Source organism: Micropterus salmoides, unplaced genomic scaffold (genome assembly GCF_014851395.1).
Source record: "Micropterus salmoides isolate LMB-PRFRI ecotype aquatic unplaced genomic scaffold, ASM1485139v1 Ms_hic_scaffold_1, whole genome shotgun sequence".
NCBI classification, from domain to species: Eukaryota; Metazoa; Chordata; class Actinopteri; order Centrarchiformes; family Centrarchidae; genus Micropterus; species Micropterus salmoides.
In genome coordinates, this window is record NW_024040040.1 from 1,198,904 (window position 1) to 1,223,556 (window position 24,653).

At 44.9% G+C, this 24,653-nt stretch overlaps 1 protein-coding gene across 2 annotated transcripts in view; it reads right to left on the reverse strand.

Moving 5' to 3' along the window:
• Positions 1–21,405, reverse strand: part of vps16 (vacuolar protein sorting 16 homolog) — a 28,904-nt gene extending 7,499 nt beyond the window's left edge. For both annotated transcript variants that reach the window (XM_038712235.1, XM_038712149.1), the window contains exons 1-15: positions 21,233–21,405; positions 20,729–20,817; positions 20,508–20,599; positions 20,235–20,363; positions 14,125–14,269; positions 13,516–13,631; positions 13,308–13,430; positions 13,161–13,216; positions 11,505–11,594; positions 10,749–10,920; positions 10,530–10,661; positions 3,391–3,518; positions 3,163–3,198; positions 2,973–3,081; positions 477–611 (exon numbers count right to left, since the gene is read on the reverse strand). In XM_038712235.1, the coding sequence (XP_038568163.1) occupies positions 477–611; positions 2,973–3,081; positions 3,163–3,198; positions 3,391–3,518; positions 10,530–10,661; positions 10,749–10,920; positions 11,505–11,594; positions 13,161–13,216; positions 13,308–13,430; positions 13,516–13,631; positions 14,125–14,269; positions 20,235–20,363; positions 20,508–20,599; positions 20,729–20,817; positions 21,233–21,282 (1,602 nt within the window). In that variant the 5' untranslated portion in view covers positions 21,283–21,405. The remainder of the gene's footprint in view (positions 1–476; positions 612–2,972; positions 3,082–3,162; positions 3,199–3,390; positions 3,519–10,529; positions 10,662–10,748; positions 10,921–11,504; positions 11,595–13,160; positions 13,217–13,307; positions 13,431–13,515; positions 13,632–14,124; positions 14,270–20,234; positions 20,364–20,507; positions 20,600–20,728; positions 20,818–21,232) is intronic.
• Positions 21,406–24,653: the final 3,248 nt, after the last annotated feature.

The window sequence follows — 24,653 nt, forward strand, 5'->3', positions numbered from 1 at the left end:
CAACTGAAGCCGAACAATGAGTGGGAGTAGAACAGAATCATCACGTTCAACTAACAGACTGCAACAAACTGTCGTAGTCCAGAGCTACCAAAGTGAAGGAGAACATCAGAACGATCCGCAGGAACAGAATCATCACGTTCAACTAACAGACTGCAACAAACTGTCGTAGTCCAGAACTACCAAAGTGAAGGAGAACATCAGAACGATCCGCAGGAACAGAATCATCACGTTCAACTAACAGACTGCAACAAACTGTCGTAGTCCAGAACTACCAAAGTGAAGGAGAACATCAGAACGATCCGCAGGAACAGAATCATCACGTTCTACTAACAGACTGCAGAACCCTTAGTATGGGTCTCGGACTTATATTCTCTGTATACAGTTATTCCTGTGATCATCACAGGAGACAACCTGTCCTGGTGTCGGTGGACAGAACACAAACATTATAAATGGCGTCCTGTGCAACAGGAAGTTACCTTTATGGCGAGCTCAGTGCGTCCACATTCGTAAGCTTTGGCCGCGATGTGAGAGTAAGAAACACCAGGCGAGTCCCCCACCTTCACACACACCGCTCGCGCTATGGCCTCGTCTGATAGGTCCTTCTGTTGCACCTGGACACGCCCACAACCACATCACACATCAAACAGGTCAACAGATAAATCAGACGGACAAACGTCAGGTGAGATAGGTGAGAGACAGGTGTGTCAGGTAAGACAGGTGAGAGACCTAGTGAGAGGCGAGACAGGTGAGACACAGGTTTATCAGGCGAGACAGAGGTGTGTCAGGCGAGACAGGCGAGACACAGGTTTATCAGGCGAGACAGGCGAGACAGAGGTGTGTCAGGTGAGACAGAGGTGTGTCAGGTAAGACAGGCGAGACACAGGTTTATCAGGCGAGACAGGCGAGTCAGAGGTGTGTCAGGCGAGACAGGTGAGACAGAGGTGTGTCAGGCGAGACAGAGGTGTGTCAGGCGAGACAGGCGTGTGTCAGGCGAGACACAGGTTTATCAGGCGAGACAGGCGTGTGTCAGGCGAGACAGGTGAGACAGGCGTGTGTCAGGTGAGACAGAGGTGTGTCAGGCGAGACAGGTGAGACAGAGGTTTATCAGGTGACAGAGGTTTATCAGGTGAGACAGAGCTGTGTCAGGTAAGACAGGTGAGACAGAGCTGTGTCAGGCGAGACACAGGTTTATCAGGCGAGACAGAGGTGTGTCAGGCGAGACAGGTGAGACAGAGGTGTGTCAGGCGAGACAGAGGTGAGACAGAGGTGTGTCAGGTGAGACAGAGGTGTGTCAGGTGAGACAGAGGTGTGTCAGGTGAGACAGAGGTGTGTCAGGTACGACAGGTGAGACAGAGGTGTGTCAGGTGAGACAGAGGTGTGTCAGGTGAGACAGAGGTGTGTCAGGTGTGTCAGGTGAGACAGAGGTGTGTCAGGTGAGACAGAGGTGTGTCGGGTGAGACATAGGTCTGTCGGGTAAGACAGGTGAGACAGAGGTTTATCAGATGAGACAGAGGTGTGTCACGTAAGACAGGTGAGACAGAGGTTTATCAGGTGAGACAGAGGTGTGTCAGGTGAGACAGAGGTGTGTCAGGTAAGACAGGTGAGACAGAGGTTTATCAGGTGAGACAGAGGTGTGTCATGTAAGACAGGTGAGACAGAGGTTTATCAGGTGAGACACAGGTTTATCAGGTGAGACAGAGGTGTGTCAGGTAAGACAGGTGAGACAGAGGTGTGTCAGGTACGACAGGTGAGACAGAGGTGTGTCAGGTGAGACAGGTGAGACAGGCGTGTGTCAGGTGAGACAGAGGTGTGTCAGGCGAGACAGGTGAGACAGAGGTTTATCAGGTGACAGAGGTTTATCAGGTGAGACAGAGCTGTGTCAGGTAAGACAGGTGAGACAGAGCTGTGTCAGGCGAGACACAGGTTTATCAGGCGAGACAGAGGTGTGTCAGGCGAGACAGGTGAGACAGAGGTGTGTCAGGTGAGACAGAGGTGTGTCAGGTACGACAGGTGAGACAGAGGTGTGTCAGGTGAGACAGAGGTGTGTCGGGTGAGACAGAGGTGTGTCGGGTGAGACAGAGGTGTGTCGGGTGAGACATAGGTCTGTCGGGTAAGACAGGTGAGACAGAGGTTTATCAGGTGAGACAGAGGTGTGTCATGTAAGACAGGTGAGACAGAGGTTTATCAGGTGAGACACAGGTTTATCAGGTGAGACAGAGGTGTGTCAGGTAAGACAGGTGAGACAGAGGTGTGTCAGGTGAGACAGGTGAGACAGAGGTGTGTCAGGTGAGACAGGTGAGACAGAGGTGAGACAGAGGTGTGTCAGGTGAGACAGGTGAGACAGAGGTTTATCAGGTGAGACATAGGTCTGTCGGGTAAGACAGGTGAGACAGAGGTTTATCAGATGAGACAGAGGTGTGTCAGGTGAGACAGAGGTGTGTCACGTAAGACAGGTGAGACAGAGGTTTATCAGGTGAGACAGAGGTGTGTCAGGTGAGACAGAGGTGTGTCAGGTAAGACAGGTGAGACAGAGGTTTATCAGGTGAGACAGAGGTGTGTCATGTAAGACAGGTGAGACAGAGGTTTATCAGGTGAGACACAGGTTTATCAGGTGAGACAGAGGTGTGTCAGGTAAGACAGGTGAGACAGAGGTGTGTCAGGTACGACAGGTGAGACAGAGGTGAGACAGAGGTGTGTCAGGTGAGACAGGTGAGACAGAGGTGTGTCAGGTGAGACAGAGGTGTGTCAGGTAAGACAGATGAGACAGAGGTTTATCAGGTGAGACAGAGGTGTGTCAGGTAAGACAGGTGAGACAGAGGTTTATCAGGTAAGACAGAGGTTTATCAGGTGAGACAGGTAAGACAGAGGTGTGTCAGGTGAGACAGAGGTTTATCAGGTGAGACAGAGGTGTGTCAGGTAAGACAGAGGTGTGTCAGGTGAGACACAGGTTTATCAGGTGAGACACAGGTTACCTTGCATGAAGCCCAGTGTTTGAGGACTCTGCTGACTCCCTGATAATCTGGAATCTTCAGGTAACGACAGATCTCTATCGCTAATGGATAAAACTGTCGATACACCAACCTGAGACAGAGACAGGTGAAAGACAGACAGGTGAGAGAGAGAGACAGGTGAGAGACAGACAGGCGGGATGAGCTGACTCACCTGTCGATCAGCACCTGTAGAGTCATCTGTTTGAATCTGAGGTCAGAGGTCAAGGAGCCTGTCACCGTGGTAACAGTGAAACTGAAATCTGTTAATGACTGACAGGATCTGACATCTGATTGGTCGGTAGTAATACAACAGATGATGACATCACGGTTCATTAACCCTTCATCACTACAGGTTAAAAACATTTCCCACGATGCACCTGTGCAGAGTGTGTGAGGATACTGAGTGTGTGTGAGCGGCAGCCCCACGCCACTCTCTCTGACGGCGTTCAGCACTCGGAGTTCTCTGCAGGTCGCCACAAACAGATCCGGACTGAAGTCGGTCAGGAAACACTTCCCGAAGGAGGCCGCCTGGTGGACGGGACACACGTTACACCACAGAACACAGAGACAGAACACACGCTACACCACAAAACACTGGTACAGAACCACAGAACACTGACACAGAACGCTGGTACAGAACCACAGATCACTGGTACAGAACACACGCTACACCACAAAACACTGGTAAAAAACCACAGAACACTGACACAGAACACTGGTACAGAACCACAGATCACTGGTACAGAACACACACTACACCACAAAACACTGGTACAGAACCACAGATCACTGGTACAGAACACACGCTACACCACAAAACACTGGTAAAAAACCACAGAACACTGACACAGAACACTGGTACAGAACCACAGATCACTGACACAGAAGACTGGTACAGAACCACAGATCACTGGTACAGAACACACACTACACCACAAAACACTGGTACAGAACCACAGAACACTGGTACAGAACACACGCTACACCACAAAACACTGGTACAGAACCACAGAACACTGGTACAGAACACACGCAACACCACAAAACACTGGTACAGAACCACAGAACACTGACACAGAAGACTGGTACAGAACCACAGATCACTGGTACAGAACACACGCTACACCACAAAACACTGGTACAGAACCACAGAACACTGGTACAGAACACACGCTACACCACAAAACACTGGTACAGAACCACAGAACACTGACACAGAAGACTGGTACAGAACCACAGATCACTGGTACAGAACACACGCTACACCACAAAACACTGGTACAGAACCACAGAACACTGACACAGAACACTGGTACAGAACCACAGATCACTGACACAGAAGACTGGTACAGAACCACAGATCACTGGTACAGAACACTCGCTACACCACAAAACACTGGTACAGAACCACAGATCACTGGTACAGAACACACGCTACACCACAAAACACTGGTAAAAAACCACAGAACACTGGTACAGAACACACGCTACACCACAAAACACTGGTACAGAACCACAGAATACCAAGACAGAACTACAGCACACTGAGACAGGACCACAGAACACAGAGACAGAACACTGGTACAGAACCACAGAACACCGAGACAGAAATACACAACACTGACACAGAAGACTGGTACAGAACCACAGATCACTGGTACAGAACACACGCTACACCACAAAACACTGGTACAGAACCACAGATCACTGGTACAGAACACACGCTACACCACAAAACACTGGTACAGAACCACAGAACACTGGTACAGAACACACGCTACACCACAAAACACTGGTACAGAACACACGCTACACCACAAAACACTGGTACAGAACCACAGATCACTGGTACAGAACACACGCTACACCACAAAACACTGGTACAGAACCACAGAACACTGGTACAGAACACTCGCTACACCACAAAACACTGGTACAGAACCACAGATCACTGGTACAGAACACACGCTACACCACAAAACACTGGTAAAGAACCACAGAACACTGGTACAGAACACACGCTACACCACAAAACACTGGTACAGAACCACAGAATACCAAGACAGAACTACAGCACACTGAGACAGGACCACAGAACACAGAGACAGAACACTGGTACAGAACCACAGAACACCGAGACAGAAATACACAACACTGACACAGAAGACTGGTACAGAACCACAGATCACTGGTACAGAACACACGCTACACCACAAAACACTGGTACAGAACCACAGATCACTGGTACAGAACACACGCTACACCACAAAACACTGGTACAGAACCACAGAACACTGGTACAGAACACACGCTACACCACAAAACACTGGTACAGAACCACAGAATACCAAGACAGAACTACAGCACACTGAGACAGGACTACAGAACACAGAGACAGAACACTGGTACAGAACCACAGAACACCGAGACAGAAATACACAACACTGACACAGAAGACTGGTACAGAACCACAGATCACTGGTACAGAACACACGCTACACCACAAAACACTGGTACAGAACCACAGAACACTGGTACAGAACACACGCTACACCACAAGACACTGGTACAGAACCACAGAACACCAAGACAGAACTACAGCACACCGAGACAGGACCACAAAACACTGACATAGAACACTGGTACAGAACCACAGAACACTGATACAGAACACATGTTGCACCACAGAACACCGAGAGAGAACCACAGAACACCAAGACAGAACTACAGCACACCAAGACAGGACCTTAAAAGAAATGCAGCACACCGAGACAGGACCACAGAATGCCGAGAAGGACAACGGAACACTGACACAGAACACTGGTACAGAACACACATTACACCACAGAACTCTGATAGAGAACCACAGAACACGGACACAGAACACTGGTACAGAACCACTGATTTTTGGGCGCATGCGCACACAGCGACTGGCAGTGAAACGTTTGGCGTTCTCATGTCCTTGTGTTTTATGTTCTTTTTTAGTTTTATGCTTTAAAGTTTATTCAAATTGTTCCAACGGGAAGGGGCTTGCGCAAGGATGGATCTATTTTGCCTATTTTATCTCAGTGTCTTGTGGACTTTATGGCGTGTTTGTGATTCTAATGAATTTGACGGGCAAAGCCGGTTGCACTACTCAAGAGAGGTGCTGCTGCAGTTAAACTGTGCGCGTTCGATGCGCATGGTGGATTTTGTCCCACAGCTTTCGGACTTTATTTTGAGACAGCCATGTGAAAAATTGGAAAAACCGAAGGAAAGAGAAAGAAGCGGGGAAAGCGAGGTGGTGTAAAGTTACGCCTGAGGAAACAACGTCTGTCCCGGATTCCTCTGCCCTCGGTGATCGTGGGGAATGTTCAGTCCTTGAGGAATAAAACGGATGAACTTCAGGGGTATGTCCGATTCCAGAAGGATTTTAAAACCTGTGGCATCTTGGCCTTTACGGAGACATGGCTCAATGAGCAGGACTCAGACACAGACCTGTGCATCGATGGATTTGGGACACCGTTTCGTTTGGATCGTGATGCTGAAGTGATGGGGAAAAACAGGGCGGTGGGGTATGTTTGTATGTTAACAAACAATATTGTAGTGCTGTGACTGTTCGAGAACAGATTTGCACTTCGAATGTCGAACTTTTAACAGTATCACTACGTCCGTTTTATTTGCCTTGTGAGTTTCCACAAATTTTTAGGACTGTGGTGTATATCCATCCAAAAGGCAGATGCCGTCTCTGCCACTAGTACCATTTCTGAGGTGGTACAAAAACTACAGTCGAAATCACTGAGCGAGTTTGGTATTGGGTGATTTAACCATGTGTCACTGAAAAAAGCACTTCCACATTACTATCAATACATCACTTGCCCAACCAGACGGAATAAAACACTTGATCTGTGCTACGGAACAGTAAAGGACGCCTTCAAATCACTTCCATTGCCTCCTTTGGGCTCGGCTGACCACAACTGTGTGTTTTTATTGACTGTTTTAAGGAGAGAGAAGGCGCAAACAAAGGATGTAAAGGTCTGGACTGAGGAATCTGTGCTCTGTTTACAAGAGTGTTATGATTGCACGGACTGGAATATGTTTAGAGAAAGCTGTGGTAATGACCTGTTCCCATGTTGCTTTTTGTAGGTATATGATAATTCCTAGTAAGACAGTCAAAATCTATCCAAATAACAAACCATGGATAACCAAATCTGTTAAATCCAGTATAGAATCTAAGAGACGGGTCTTTAAACTAGATGAATTTACTGATTCACACAAACAAGCGGCCACTAGGGGGTTGAAAGTAGAAATCCTAAAGGCAAAAAAGAATTATCAAGTGAGATTAGAGAGTCAAATGGCTGAAAATAAATTTGATTCAGCCTGGTCCAGTATCAAAGCTATATTAGGGTATGGTAGTTCAAAGCACAATACAATTCGAAATTTGAATGTGCAAATGCCTTAAATAGTTGTTATAATCGTTTTGATACATCTGCTTTTAGTGAGGAACTCCAGGACTGGCGTCACAAGCTTGAGGAGAGCCAGCATTTCTGTATAGACCAAAAGGAGGTGGAAAGGGCCTTTTTTCCCCAGTTAGAGTAAATAAGAGATGTGGGTCTGATAATATTTGTGGCCGGGTACTCAAGTCTTGTGCAAAAGAGTTGAGCATTTTTAATAAGTCCATGAAAGTACAGCATGTTCCAAAGGTGTGGAAGGATGCAATGATTGTCCCAGTTCCGAAAGTTAGTTGTCCAAAGATATTAAATGACTTAAGACCAGTGGCTCTTACATCTTTTTTAATGAACATTTTTGAAAGATTTGTGAGATCTGAGATATTAAAGATGATCCAATGCAGTTTGCTTATAGATCAAAAAGAGGTGTAGAGGATGCAACGGTCACCTTGATACATCTGCTTTTGAAACATCTGGAGGGGAAGGGGTCTCATGCAAGGCTTCTATTTGTAGATTTTTCCTCTGCGTTTAATACGATTCAACCTCACATTCTAGTAAGGAGACTTTTAGAACAGTTCAAACTGAGTAATAATTTAGTCGGATGGATTTTTTAATTTTTTAATAGAGAACACAAAGAGTGAAAATAAACAACACAATCTCTGCACAGGTTACTTCCTCCACTGGTTCACCACAAGCATGTGTACTTTCTCCACTACTGTTTATTCTCTACACAAATATGTGCCATAGTCATTTGGAAAATCGTGTGGTTTTGAAATACGCAGACGACACTGTAATTGTCAGTCTGCTTCAGAATAACGAGAACGTTCACGAACCCATTATTAATGATTTTGTTGAGCGGTGTGAGGAGTCTCACCTTCGTTTAAATGTACTGAAGACCAAGCATATGGTTATTGATTTCAGAAGGAATGTCTATATGCATGAAGTCACATCCATTAAGGGTGAAACAGTGGAGTGTGTGCAATCTTACAAATACCTTGGGACAATCATTGATTCATTCTGAGTTTGGAAGCCAACTGTGAAAGGGTGTAAAAAGTCTGTTCTTTTTAAGGAAACTGTCAATTTCAAATTGAGAAAACACTGTTGATGATGTTTATCATGCTTTTATTGAATCCGTACTCTCCTTTTTTCTGGAACTTAACGTTAAAGAGTCGGAACTCTATTAACCAGATCATGAAATAGTAGGTCCAGTAGGCTGACTGGGGAACCACTACTGGACCCAGCCTCGCTGTATACTAGGCAGGTACAGTGCATGAGTATTTCAGTTTTGAGTGACCAGCTCCATCCGCTGTATTATGAGTTCCAGTATCTGCCGTCCAACCGACGGTTTAGAGTACTGCGGTGTACAACAAAACTTTATAAAAAACAGCTTTGTTCCCGTAGGGATTCGTTTTATGAATAGTATTAAGATGGAGTAGATTGTTTTAGTGTGATTTTAGTGTCTTGTTCTGTTTGTATGGTGTATTATCGTTTATATGGTTGAGAAATTGCCTAAACTTATTCTCTGGAACATAATTTACCTACGGGTATAAATAAAGGAACCTGAACCTGAACAGAACACTGACCCAGATCCAACGAACACTGGTACAAAACCACAGAACAGTGACACAGAACACAGACCGAACACAAGTTACACTACAGAACACCAAGAGAGAACCACAGAACACTGACAGAGAACCACAGAACACTGAGACAGAACACTGATACAAAACACACGTTGCACCACAGAACACTGACAGAGAACCACAGAACACTGACACACAACACTGGTACAGAGCCACAGAACACTGGTACAGAACCAAGAACACCAAGACAGAACTACAGCACACCTAGACAGGACCACAGAACACAGAGAAAGCACCACAGAACACTGGTACAGAACCAGAGATCACTGGTACAGAACACATTACACCACAAAACACTAAGACAAAACCGCAGAACACTGTCACAGAACCACGGATTGCTGGTATAGAACACACGTTACACCACAAAACACCAAGAGAGAACCATAGAACACTGACAGAGAACGCTGGTACAGAACACAGGTTGCACCACAGAACAGAGACAGAACCACAGAACACTGACACACAACACTGGTACAGAACCACAGAACACCAAGACAGGACCACAGAACGCCGAGAAGGACCATGGAACACTGATACAGAACACTGAGACAAAAGCGCAGAACACTGTCACAGAACCACAGATTGCTGGCATAGAACACACGTTACACCACAAAACACCTAGAGAGAACCACAGAACACTGACAGAGAACCACAGAACACTGAGACAGAACACTGATACAAAACACACGTTGCACTACAGAACACTGACACACAACACTGGTACAGAGCCACAGAACACTGGTACAGAACCAAAGAACACCAAGACAGAACTACAGCACACCTAGACAGGACCACAGAACACTGACAGAGAACGCTGGTACAGAACACAGGTTGCACCACAGAACAGAGACAGAACCACAGAACACTGACACACAACACTGGTACAGAACCACAGAACACCAAGACAGAACACTGGTACAGAACCACAGAACACCAAGACAGAACACTGGTACAGAACTACAGCACACCTAGACAGGACCACAGAACGCCGAGAAGGACCACGGAACATTGATACAGAACACTGAGACAAAACCGCAGAACACTGTCATAGAACCACAGATTGCTGGTATAGAACACACGTTACACCACAAAACACCGAGAGAGAACCACAGAACACTGAGACAGAACCACAGAACACTGACAGAACACTGAGACAGAACCACAGAACACTCACAGAACACTGGTTTGTACCAGCGATGGTTTGTACCAGTGATGGTTCTGTGTCACAGAACACAGAGAGAAGCACAAAACACAGAGACAGAACCACAGAACACTGACCCAGATCCAACGAACACCGGTACAGAACCACAGAACACTGACACAGAAAACACATTAGACCACAGAACACTGAGACAGAACCACAGAACACTGGTACAGAATAAACAGTGTTCTGTATCAGTGTGTTTGTTCTGTGTCATTGTACCGGAACATTTTGGCTCCATTTTTGTACAGTAGGACTAAGTTCTCACCCTCAGCAGGGATTTCTGGGTGTTGGTGTCGTATTCGTGTCCTGCTGCTTCCACACACTGTCTGACTGCTTCTCCCAGCATGCTTTGCTCCTTGATCTCCCTCAGGTACTCATCGGCCTTCTGACTCGACTTCTACACAAACACACAAAGACAGAAATGGGGGAGACCTGCAGCGAGACCACTTCGGACCATCGCTCCTTTGTTCAGACAGGTTCTTACCTCGTACTCCCGGTGGGCCTCCAGCAGCAGAGCTCCGGGAGCCATGGAGGCGATCTTGAAAATGTCCTGACAGACCAGAGGAACCTCCTGAAGCAGCTCCTGATTGGTTGAGCTGATGATCCGAACTCCGTCCAGCTCTCCAACTAAAACACAGTGATCCTCTATGGGGAACCTGAGGTCAAGGGTCAAGGTTCAAACCTGAATCCACACCAACGTGCCCCTGGAGGACACCAACCAAGCCACATGCCCCGCCTTGGCTCCTCCCATTAAGCTCAGCTCATTCCTGCTCAGGTGGATCTGTCTAACGCTGGACTAGAGCTGGGGCGATTCGTCAACGCAATCGATAACAACAATACATCGCTGCATCTGGTCCCTGGACAAGCTGCAGATACAAGACCGCGCCTTCGACGTCAACAGCGAGCTGCTCTCTAAGCTCTGAACAGGAAACGGCTTCACGGCCGCACAGCTGTTGTGCACGAGCACGTGAAGCCAAAGCATCCCGGAGCGCTTTGTCTCTCCACGCGAGCACGGCGCGTTATCAGCGCGAGGACACGCAGTCCGTTAAATTTCTGCCCCGCTGCCGTCATGGTAACGTTACGTTACACCGTGTGACGTTCGGCCGTTTCATGTTTCCTGTTTAACGGCCACGTGCGAGCGGCCGAACAGCTGATCGTTACAGACGATCGCAGAAACGCATGTGAGTCCAGGTCAGGCACAGTTTCGGTTTGCCCCAGTCTGAGCCGGTTTAAAGGATACTGGATGGTGTCGTTATAGGCTCCGGCCACCATCAGCAGTCTGTCCCACATCAGCACCACAGACGGCTGCTGGCTCTTCGGTCTGCGACACCTGGACAGGTAGAGGGTCAGACAGGTTCATGGACCAACAGACAGTTAAACGGTGTTAGACAAAGACAGACAGGTACATAGGTGAGACAGGGGACGACAATCTGGGGACTGAGGCGCTGGTTTTCTACCGGGCCCTTCAGAATTTAACCCAGCAAGGAACAGGCTCAAAATACTGATGTTCTGAAATCTCCAACAAAGTTCAACGAGCAGAAAAAGAAACTCGGTTTGTTCTGCCCAACAGTTCAAAAACACTCTGCTGCGATTGTTGCATCGCAGTTTGTGGGACTTCCAGGGACGAATCCACGATGCAGCAGCACGTGAAAAACTCACGCCACGACATTTACTCATTCTGCGGACGCCTTTATCCAGAGCGACTCCCAGCTGCTGTCCGAGGTGGCCCGCCTCTGGAGCAGCGAGGGGGACACGCTGGTGGACGGGTCACAGTGGGGACTGAACCCAGGCGGGGCTCGAGCTGTGATCTGAGCGGAGATATAAATAAATAAATGGGGCATAGATGAGGGCTGTGCCGACACAGCCATCAGCGTACACGCAGGTGAAACTCGAACAATTAGCTTATCGTGCACAAGTTCATTTATTTCAGTAATTCAACTTAAAGGTGAAACTAATATATTCTATAGACTCATTACATCACAAAGTGAGATATTTCAAACCTTTATTTTATATCATTTCGATGATTATGGTGTCGATGGCGGACGGCGCAGGTCATCAGGAAAACATGTTCCTTTAAGTCTAAAGAGCCAATTAGAATGAAACACACATTATCTGTGATAAATGACTCAGTGACCCCCGCACGGGACCTCAGACCTCCTTCTGGGAGCTGGCTCCTACGCAACTCGAACCCTGAACTCTTACCCACTGCGCCATCACCGCCGTGAACGAGAAGCCGGATCAATAAGTGGAAGAGAACCAGGGCAGCGAGCTGGTCTCGGGAGGAAGCGGCCAGGTGGGTCTGACTAAACCTACACCTGTCCACTGCAGGGGCCTGGAGGCGGAGCTAGGAGCACTGATTAGAGGAGGGTGGGTAGGTTGTAGTCTTTACTCTACACTGCGGGCCGGTTGGGGTCTGACAGGTAGACAGACAGGCGGACAGACAGGCGGACAGGTAGACAGACAGACAGACAGGCGGACAGAGACAGACAGGTGGACAGACAGGCGGACAGGTAGACAGACAGTTAGACAGACAGGCGGACAGAGACAGACAGGTGGACAGACAGGCGGACAGGTAGACAGGCAGGCGGACAGACAGGCGGACAGAGACAGACAGGTGGACAGACAGGCGGACAGAGAGACAGACAGACGAACAAACAGATAAACAAACAGAGAGACAGAAAGGTGGACTGACAGACAGACAGGCGGACAAACAGATAAACAAACAGAGAGACAGACAGGTGGACAGAGAGAGACAGACAAGCAGACAGACAGGCGGACGGAGAGACAGAAAGGTGGACTGACAGACAGACAGGCGGACAAACAGATAAACAAACAGAGAGACAGACAGGTGGACAGAGACAGGCGGACAGACAGGCAGGCGGACAGGTGCACGTACCACACCATTTGTTTGGGAGGTGTCGACTTTTTGGTGTCCACTTCACTCAGTTTGTCCTGTAGACACAGAATCACCTGTCACTCATCCACACAGACCACGCCCACTCAGGTCACATCAAACAGCTGATTGGACAGAGGAGCAGCTCACCTGGAGGTGGGAGGAGCCTGTCCACAGGTGTCCAGTATCAGTAAAGAGAGCCAGGTATTTATAGCTGAAAGACACAGACATGTGGACAATGCTGCCAGCCTGAGGACTGAGACCTGGAGGACACTGAAACAGACAGGTGAGGTTAGTTACCCGTCTCTCTCCACCTGCCTAACCTCTATCTACCTGTCTGTCTCTCTAACTGTCTCACCACAGCAGTACATGACGTGTTGTCCAGCATGTAGACTTCAGGTCCGTTGGACAGCAGGATTTTAGTCTGTCTGTCCTGAGTGAGGACGACCCAGCAGGATGGCTTCCCCTGCAGACCTGAGGACAGAGACAGGTAAAACACAGGTACAGGGACACAGAGACAGATAAAAGATAGGTACAGAGACAGAGAGACGGGTACAGGGACACAGAGACAGATAACCGAGGGGTATATATTTATAGGCGACAAGAGACTGGTACAGGGACACAGAGACAGATAAAAGATGGGTACAGAGACAGAGAGACGGGTACAGGGAAACAGAGACAGGTAAAAGATGGGTACAGAGACAGAGAGACGGGTACAGGGACACAGAGACAAGGACAGAGAGACAAGTACAGAACAGAGAGACAGATAACCGACAGGTACAGGGACAGAGAGACATGTAAAAGACGGGTACAGGGACACAGAGACAGGGACAGAACAGAGAGACAGATAACCGACGGGTACAGATATATAGGGGACAGGGACAGAGAGAGGCCGCTCTGAATCTGTTCTACCTCCAACACTTGAAACCATAGACTGAGAAAGCACAGGTTAAGGTAAAGGTCTTACCTGGGACTTCAGGTAACCTCCGGAGCTTCAGGTCATCGATGTTGGTTGCCAAGGTGAAGCGGGAGGAGCCTGTTACAATGGCAACACCTGTTCCATAAGGAGAGTGGAAAACTTTGGCTTCCAAGACCTGACTCTGGACCACTTCCTGTTGAAAACATCAGACAGAAACTAGTTAACAGACTGACCTGTCCCATAGTGAAGTGGTTAGTAAACATGTAAATAGACTAGTTAACAGACTGACCTGTCCCACAGTGAAGTGGTTAGTTAACCAGTAAACAGACTAGTTAACAGACTGACCTGTAGTGAAGTGGTTAGTTAACCAGTTAACAGACTAGTTAATGGACTGACCTGTAGTGGTTAGTTAACTAGTAAACAGACTAGTTAACAGACTGACCTGTCCCATAGTGAAGTGGTTAGTAAACATGTAAATAGACTAGTTAACAGACTGACCTGTCCCACAGTGAAGTGGTTAGTTAACCAGTAAACAGACTAGTTAACAGACTGACCTGTCCCATAGTGAAGTGGTTAGTTAACCAGTAAACAGACTAGTTAACAGACTGACCTGTCCCATAGTGAAGTGGTTAGTTAACATGTAAATAAACTAGTTAACAGACTGACCTGTCCCATAGTGAAGTGGTTAGTAAACATGTAAATAGACTAGTTAACAGACTGACCTGTCCCACAGTGAAGTGGTTAGTTAACCAGTAAACAGACTAGTTAACAGACTGACCTGTCCCATAGTGAAGTGGTTAGTAAACATGTAAATAGACTAGTTAACAGACTGACCTGTCCCATTGTGAAGTGGTTAGTTAACCAGTAAACAGACTAGTTAACAGACTGACCTGTAGTGAAGTGGTTAGTTAACCAGTTAACAGACTAGTTAATGGACTGACCTGTAGTGGTTAGTTAACCAGTAAACAGACTAGTTAACAGACTGACCTGTCCCATAGTGAAGTGGTTAGTAAACATGTAAATAGACTAGTTAACAGACTGACCTGTCCCACAGTGAAGTGGTTAGTTAACCAGTAAACAGACTAGTTAACAGACTGACCTGTCCCATAGTGAAGTGGTTAGTTAACCAGTAAATAGACTAGTTAACAGACTGACCTGTCCCATAGTGAAGTGGTTAGTTAACTAGTTAACAGACTAGTTAACATACTGACCTGTCCCATAGTGAAGTGGTTAGTTAACCAGTAAATAGACTAGTTAACAGACTGACCTGTCCCATAGTGAAGTGGTTAGTAACATGTAAATAGACTAGTTAACATACTGACCTGTCCCACAGTGAAGTGGTTAGTTAACCAGTAAACAGACTAGTTAACAGACTGACCTGTCCCATAGTGAAGTGGTTAGTTAACATGTAAATAAACTAGTTAACAGACTGACCTGTCCCATAGTGAAGTGGTTAGTTAACATGTAAATAAACTAGTTAACAGACTGACCTGTCCCATAGTGAAGTGGTTAGTTAACATGTAAATAAACTAGTTAACATACTGACCTGTCCCATAGTGAAGTGGTTAGTTAACCAGTAAACAGACTAGTTAACAGACTAGTTAACATACTGACCTGTCCCATAGTGAAGTGGTTAGTTGACCAGTAAATAGACTAGTTAACAGACTGACCTGTCCCATAGTGAAGTGGTTAGTTAACTAGTTAACAGACTAGTTAACATACTGACCTGTCCCATAGTGAAGTGGTTAGTTAACCAGTAAACAGACTAGTTAACAGACTGACCTGTCCCATAGTGAAGTGGTTAGTAAACATGTAAATAGACTAGTTAACATACTGACCTGTCCCACAGTGAAGTGGTTAGTTAACCAGTAAACAGACTAGTTAACAGACTGACCTGTCCCATAGTGAAGTGGTTAGTTAACATGTAAATAGACTAGTTAACAGACTGACCTGTCCCACAGTGAAGTGGTTAGTTAACCAGTAAACAGACTAGTTAACAGACTGACCTGTCCCATAGTGAAGTGGTTAGTTAACCAGTAAACAGACTAGTTAACAGACTGACCTGTCCCACAGTGAAGTGGTTAGTTAACATGTAAATAAACTAGTTAACAGACTGACCTGTCCCATAGTGAAGTGGTTAGTAAACATGTAAATAGACTAGTTAACATACTGACCTGTCCCACAGTGAAGTGGTTAGTTAACCAGTAAACAGACTAGTTAACAGACTGACCTGTAGTGAAGTGGTTAGTTAACATGTAAATAAACTAGTTAACAGACTGACCTGTCCCATAGTGAAGTGGTTAGTTAACATGTAAATAAACTAGTTAACATACTGACCTGTCCCATAGTGAAGTGGTTAGTTAACCAGTAACAGACTAGTTAACAGACTAGTTAACATACTGACCTGTCCCATAGTGAAGTGGTTAGTTAACCAGTAAATAGACTAGTTAACAGACTGACCTGTCCCATAGTGAAGTGGTTAGTTAACTAGTTAACAGACTAGTTAACATACTGACCTGTCCCATAGTGAAGTGGTTAGTTAACCAGTAAATAGACTAGTTAACAGACTGACCTGTCCCATAGTGAAGTGGTTAGTAAACATGTAAATAGACTAGTTAACATACTGACCTGTCCCACAGTGAAGTGGTTAGTTAACCAGTAAACAGACTAGTTAACAGACTGACCTGTCCCATAGTGAAGTGGTTAGTTAACCAGTAAACAGACTAGTTAACAGACTGACCTGTCCCATAGTGAAGTGGTTAGTTAACCAGTAAAAAGACTAGTTAACATACTGACCTGTCCCACAGTGAAGTGGTTAGTTAACATGTAAATAGACTAGTTAACATACTGACCTGTCCCATAGTGGAGTGGTTAGTTAACCAGTAAACAGACTAGTTAACATACTGACCTGTCCCATAGTGAAGTGGTTAGTTAACCAGTAAACAGACTAGTTGACAGACTGACCTGTCCCATAGTGAAGTGGTTAGTTAACATGTAAATAAACTAGTTAACAGACTGACCTGTCCCATAGTGAAGTGGTTAGTTAACATGTAAATAAACTAGTTAACATACTGACCTGTCCCATAGTGAAGTGGTTAGTTAACCAGTTAACAGACTAGTTAACAGACTAGTTAACATACTGACCTGTCCCATAGTGAAGTGGTTAGTTAACCAGTAAATAGACTAGTTAACAAACTGACCTGTCCCATAGTGAAGTGGTTAGTTAACCAGTAAAAAGACTAGTTAACATACTGACCTGTCCCATAGTGAAGTGGTTAGTTAACATGTAAATAGACTAGTTAACATACTGACCTGTCCCATAGTGAAGTTGTTAGTTAACCAGTAAACAGACTAGTTAACATACTGACCTGTCCCATAGTGAAGTGGTTAGTTAACCAGTAAACAGACTAGTTAACAGACTGACCTGTCCCATAGTGAAGTGGTTAGTTAACCAGTAAACAGACTAGTTAACAGACTGACCTGTCCCATAGTGAAGTGGTTAGTTAACATGTAAATAAACTAGTTAACAGACTGACCTGTCCCATAGTGAAGTGGTTAGTTAACCAGTAAACAGACTAGTTAACAGACTGACCTGTCCCATAGTGAAGTGGTTAGTTAACCAGTAAAAAGACTAGTTAACATACTGACCTGTCCCATAGTGAAGTGGTTAGTTAACCAGTAAATAGACTAGTTAACAGACTGACCTGTCCCATAGTGAAGTGGTTAGTTAACCAGTAAAAGACTAGTTAACATACTGACCTGTCCCATAGTGAAGTGGTTAGTTAACATGTAAATAGACTAGTTAACATACTGACCTGTCCCATAGTGAAGTGGTTAGTTAACCAGTAAACAGACTAGTTAACAGACTGACCTGTCCCATAGTGAAGTGGTTAGTTAACCAGTAAAAAGACTAGTTAACAGACTGACCTGTCCCATAGTGAAGTGGTTAGTTAACATGTAATAAACTAGTTAACAGACTGACCTGTCCCATAGTGAAGTGGTTAGTTAACATGTAAATAGACTAGTTAACATACTGACCTGTCCCATAGTGAAGTTGTTAGTTAACCAGTAAACAGACTAGTTAACATACTGACCTGTCCCATAGTGAAGTGGTTAGTTAACCAGTAAACAGACTAGTTAACAGACTGACCTGTCCCATAGTGAAGTGGTTAGTTAACCAGTAAACAGACTAGTTAACAGACTGACCTGTCCCATAGTGAAGTGGTTAGTTAACATGTAAATAAACTAGTTAACATACTGACCTGTCCCATAGTGAAGTGGTTAGTTAACCAGTAAACAGACTAGTTAACAGACTGACCTGTCCCATAGTGAAGTGGTTAGTTAACCAGTAAAAAGACTAGTTAACATACTGACCTGTCCCATAGTGAAGTGGTTAGTTAACCAGTAAAAAGACTAGTTAACATACTGACCTGTCCCATAGTGAAGTGGTTAGTTAAAATGTAAATAGACAGTAGTGAAGTGGTTAGCTAACTTGTAAACAGATTAGTTTACAGACTGACCTGTCCCATAGTGAAGTGGTTAGTTAACTAGTTAACAGACTGACCTGTAGTGAAGTGGTTAGTTAACTAGTTAACAGACTGACCTGTCCCATAGTGAAGTGGTTAGTAAACATGTAAATAGACTAGTTAACAGACTGACCTGTCCCACAGTGAAGTGGTTAGTTAACCAGTAAACAGACTAGTTAACAGACTGACCTGTCCCATAGTGAAGTGGTTAGTTAACCAGTAAACAGACTAGTTAACAGACTGACCTGTCCCATAGTGAAGTGGTTAGTAAACATGTAAATAGACTAGTTAACAGACTGACCTGTCCCACAGTGAAGTGGTTAGTTAACCAGTAAACAGACTAGTTAACAGACTGACCTGTAGTGAAGTGGTTAGTTAACCAGTTAACAGACTAGTTAATGGACTGACCTGTAGTGGTTAGTTAACCAGTAAACAGACTAGTTAACAGACTGACCTGTCCCATAGTGAAGTGGTTAGTTAACCAGTAAAAGACTAGTTAACATACTGACCTGTCCCATAGTGAAGTGGTTAGTTAACATGTAAATAGACTAGTTAACATACTGACCTGTCCCATAGTGAAGTTGTTAGTTAACCAGTAAACAGACTAGTTAACATACTGACCTGTCCCATAGTGAAGTGGTTAGTTAACCAGTAAACAGACTAGTTAACAGACTGACCTGTCCCATAGTGAAGTGGTTAGTTAACATGTAAATAAACTAGTTAACAGACTGACCTGTCCCATAGTGAAGTGGTTAGTTAACATGTAAATAAACTAGTTAACATACTGACCTGTCCCATAGTGAAGTGGTTAGTTAACCAGTAAACAGACTAGTTAACAGACTGACCTGTCCCATAGTGAAGTGGTTAGTTAACCAGTAAAAAGACTAGTTAACATACTGACCTGTCCCATAGTGAAGTGGTTAGTAAACCAGTAAAAAGACTAGTTAACATACTGACCTGTCCCATAGTGAAGTGGTTAGTTAAAATGTAAATAGACTAGTTAACATATTGACCTGTCCCATAGTGAAGTGGTTAGTTAACATGTAAATAGACTAGTTAACAGACTGACCTGTCCCATAGTGAAGTGGTTAGTTAACCAATTAACAGACTAGTTAACTGACTGACCTGTAGTGAAGTGGTTAGCTAACTTGTAAACAGATTAGTTTACAGACTGACCTGTCCCATAGTGAAGTGGTTAGTTAACTTGTAAACAGACTAGTTTACAGACTGACCTGTCCCATAGTGAAGTGGTTAGTTAACCAGTTAAAAGACTAGTTTACAGACTGACCTGTCCCATACTGAAGTGGTTAGTTAACCAGTAAACAGACTGACCTGTCCCATACTGAAGTGGTTAGTTAACCAGTAAACAGACTGACCTGTCCCATACTGAAGTGGTTAGTTAACCGGTTAACAGACTAGTTAACAGACTGACCTGTCCCATACTGAAATGGTTAGTTAACTAGTTAACAGACTGACCTGTCCCATAGTGAAGTGGTTAGTTAACTTGTAAAAAGACTAGTTAACAGACTGACCTGTCCCATACTGAAGTGGTTAGTTAACTTGTAAAAAGACTAGTTAACAGACTGACCTGTCCCATACTGAAATGGTTAGTTAACTAGTTAACAGACTGACCTGTCCCATACTGAAGTGTCTCTTGAAGGACCCGAACAGATCGTAGATCAGCACTGATCCGTCCTCCTGAATACACAGCAGCTCATCATTGACTGTCCAACCTAAATGGACCACAGGACCGCTCTTCCACTGACAGGTGAGACGGGACAGGTGAGACAGAGGGATTACTACACATTGCAGTACTAAACACTAAACAGTCCGGCATGATTTAACAGTAACGACCAGGTGAATGAGGACTGTCTCTGATTGGTTAACGAGGAACTGAAGATTTACCGGGAAGCTGGTGATGGAGGCTCCCGACGCAGAATAGATCTCCAGCTGAGGACGGGAACTGGGAGAACGTCTGAGGGGTTCTCTGAGGAGGGCTGAGAGACAGACAGGTAGAGACAGACAGGTGTAGAGACAGAGACAGGCATTACCACCCACTCTGAACAGGTGTATATTATATTGTTTTGTATATTTCCGCCCGACTCTCGTTGTTAATAACAGCGAACCTATGGGTCCTCCATACGGAGCAGCAGCCACCAGACTGTCTCTGAGACCGTCCTTCAGGGTCCAGCTCATCTCGTACAGCTCCGTCTTCCTGCACACACACACACATTACACACACACGTTAACGAACACGTTACGTCACAGTGCATCACGTTAGATGCTGACGTCAGCTCGTTTAGTTCTGTCCCACCAGACTCCGTTTAAAATGATGCGACTTTAACTGCGGTCCTGAGAGCAGCTGGCAGGACGTCACCTGCTGGGTTGGATTAAACGTGATGACGTTAACACACCTGTTGCGAACAGGACGTAGCTGCTAACCGTTAATGACGCGCACACACACACACCGTGATATGACGTTTAAAGGTGTCCAGCAGGACGCTAACGGGCAGCTAACGCTCCGTTAAAACAGACGGGAGCTTGTGTTCACGCTGCAGGGACCTAGCGTTAGCAGTTAGCATCCAGTAGCTACAGCTGGTACCTGACCGACACTCCGGGGATACACTGACCGATAAAAGGCTTCTCCCAGCGGGTTCCAGTTGGCTGTGATGAACGCCATGTTGTTTCCCTCCGGGGAGATGAAGACGTCTTCAGGCCGTTGATGATGATGATGAAGAGTCGCTGTTAGCTTTAGCTTCCAATCAGTCAGCTGATCGCTTCCACAACAGCTGCTTCTTCTTCTTCTTCTTGTTTCCGGCAGCCTAGACGCTCCTGCGGCGTGTTGCTGCCCTCCTCTGTTCGTTATTCACATCTTAACGCTGCTTGCCTGGATCCTTTTGTAGAAACCAGTTTTATGTAGGTACTCGATCAGTTTCTTCATTTTGTTCCAACTATCTAAGTTAACTAGAGTGCGTGTGTTAAATATATTTCTCCAATTGCTCCCAGGTCTCTAAACAGTTTCCTCCTTTGGCGAGAGTACTTCCTAAAATGTACTAGTACACGCTTCACTGTTTCCTCGTCTCCACATTTTCCATCAGGATGCTTCCCAGCCAGAGCCCAAACCTCAGTCTCTCGTCTCTTATATCTAAAGGCACTTTTTCCTTTCTCTACAGGTCCTTCTCCCCTTCCTGTCGTTTCCCCATGATTTCTGCCACTTTTCTGTCACTGACCTATTTATTATTTCTGTAATCCGGATTGACCCGTCAGTGTAGATTTGTAGGTGGCCTCCCCGTAGTTGACACATCCGGGCGTTTATTTCCTTCGCTACAGCCTCTGACATCTTTCTTTTGCTTGTTTCCATAAAATATAGGTCAACATTTGGATCAACCATGAAGGTATATCTGGAGGACATGCATTCAAATTCACGATACCAGTTTACTGCTATAGATTTGAGTTTTTCTGTAAAGTTTGTTTTGATCCTTCTTGCTGTTCCCATGAACTCCCAATGCTGCCTCAGCAGGCTTTTTGTTGGTGGTTTTCCATCCCGTCTGAAATGGAAATCTGTCCTTTAGTGAGTCTTCTGAAATAAAGAGTCCAATCCAGACGTCTTTTAAGAGTTTTATTCTTTGCAAAGGGTCAGACAACATACAGAGTGCAAAACAGTCTGCACAGTGTAAGACAAATAGCCAGTGAAGAAGCAGGTGACCTAACCCAGTGAAACACTGGTCTATTCTGATGAAGCATGCAGGGTGAAACAGTAAACACAGCAAAATATCAAATTTCCATCACACGTTCTTTTAGTTTCATTAAATACTTCAAACCAAGTTTATGTCTTCTCATTACTAACAGCATCTCTCCTGTTTCTTCACAGTTATCATTGCTCTGAATATCATCATTATAGATTCACATATCCCAGTCAGACCCAGCCACACACCTCAGGACATTCATTATTTTCAAGGAAACCATCTTAATATGCCTCTTCCATGTCATCCTTTCATCTGACAGCAGCCCTATTATAGATCTGAAACGTATTTTCTTCTTATGTCCAAATATCATGTGTTAGATATTTTAAAGCCCGTTTACTTACTTTGTCCAATGTAGCTTGCGTTTGGCCGTAAATATAGGAGAGGTTCCTCCCTTGCTTCCAGATGGCCCCATCATCTGCAAATAATGGGAACCTGAATTCCTTCCCCACTCTACTAAACACACCATTGACTGGTATATTAAAGAGCAGTGGGCTTATTACACTACCCTGAGGGGCTCCGTTCTCCAGCTCCTCTGGGAACTTGCTTCCCACCATCGCCTGAGTTAAAAATTTTTTGATCCAGTTAAACGTTCTTCCTCCGATTCCAGCGTCATGAAGTGCAATTAGCAGCCCCTCCTTCCAAAGCCCGTCCCAGGCTTCTTCAATGTCCAGAAACACAGCTCCGGCTGCCTCTTTATTTACAATGGCTTTTTTAATGCCACTATCTAACCCTACAACGGCATCCATTGTTGATCGTCCTTGTCTGAATCCACTCTGATATTCATAAACAGCTGCTTCTTCTTCTACAGTGCAATAACCAGCACAGCGCGGCGGTCGCCTCCGACAGGTGCTCCTTCTTCTTCTCCTGGATGGAAAAGAAGATTTTATTTCTTTTTCTCTTCTTTTTAAGAAAGGACGAGTCTTCCACACCTCCTCCTTTCTCCAGTGAAACTCTCAGCATGGGCAGTGAGAGGCCCTGAACGCCTCTCCTGGAGGGCCCTGTACTCCATCCGGTACTCTTCTGGTAGATGTGGAACACGGCACTTACCGTCTAACTGGAGTCTGTGACAACAACAAACATCACCCAGATTACATTTATTCATTTAGCTGACGCTTTTTATCCAAAGCGGTTAAGTGTGGGTTAAGTGTCTTGCTCAGGGACAGAATGGTGGATGTCTCACAGGGGGAATCGCACCCAGGTCTCCCACACCAAAGGCAAACATCTTATCTATGCGCCACCACCCCATTAAACAGAGAGGACAGAGACAGGCTGTACATGTTAACATGTACTAGTACTATAGATGCGGTAAAATACAGTAGAAGCAGTAAAATAGAGTAAGTACTATAGACGCAGTAAAATAGAGTAGACGCAGTAAAATAGACTAAGTACTATAGACGTGGTAAAATACAGTAGATGCAGTAAAATAGAGAAAGTACTATAGATGCAGTAACATACAGTAGACGTAGTAACACAGTAAGTACTATAGACGCAGTAACGTACAGTAGACGTAGTAACATACAGTAAGTACTATAGACGCAGTAACATACAGTAGACGTAGTAACATACAGTAAGTACTATAGACGCGGTAAAATACAGTAGATGCAGTAAAATAGAGTAAGTACTATAGATGCAGTAACATACAGTAGACGTAGTAACATACAGTAAGTACTATAGACGCAGTAACATACAGTAGACGTAGTAACACAGTAAGTACTATAGACGCAGTAACATACAGTAGACGTAGTAACATACAGTAAGTACTATAGACGCAGTAAATACAGTAGACGTAGTAACATACAGTAAGTACTATAGACGCAGTAACATACAGTAGACGTAGTAACATACAGTAAGTACTATAGACGCGGTAAAATACAGTAGATGCAGTAAAATAGAGTAAGTACTATAGACGCAGAAACATACAGTAGACGTAGTAACACAGTAAGTACTATAGATGCAGTAACATACAGTAGACGTAGTAACATACAGTAAGTACTATAGACGCAGTAACATACAGTAGACGTAGTAACACAGTAAGTACTATAGATGCAGTAACATACAGTAGACGTAGTAACATACAGTAAGTACTATAGACGCAGTAACATACAGTAGACGTAGTAACACAGTAAGTACTATAGATGCAGTAACATACAGTAGACGTAGTAACATACAGTAAGTACTATAGACGCAGTAACATACAGTAGACGTAATAACATACAGTAAGTACTATAGACGCAGTAACATACAGTAGACGTAGTAACATACAGTAAGTACTATAGACGCAGTAAATACAGTAGACGTAGTAACA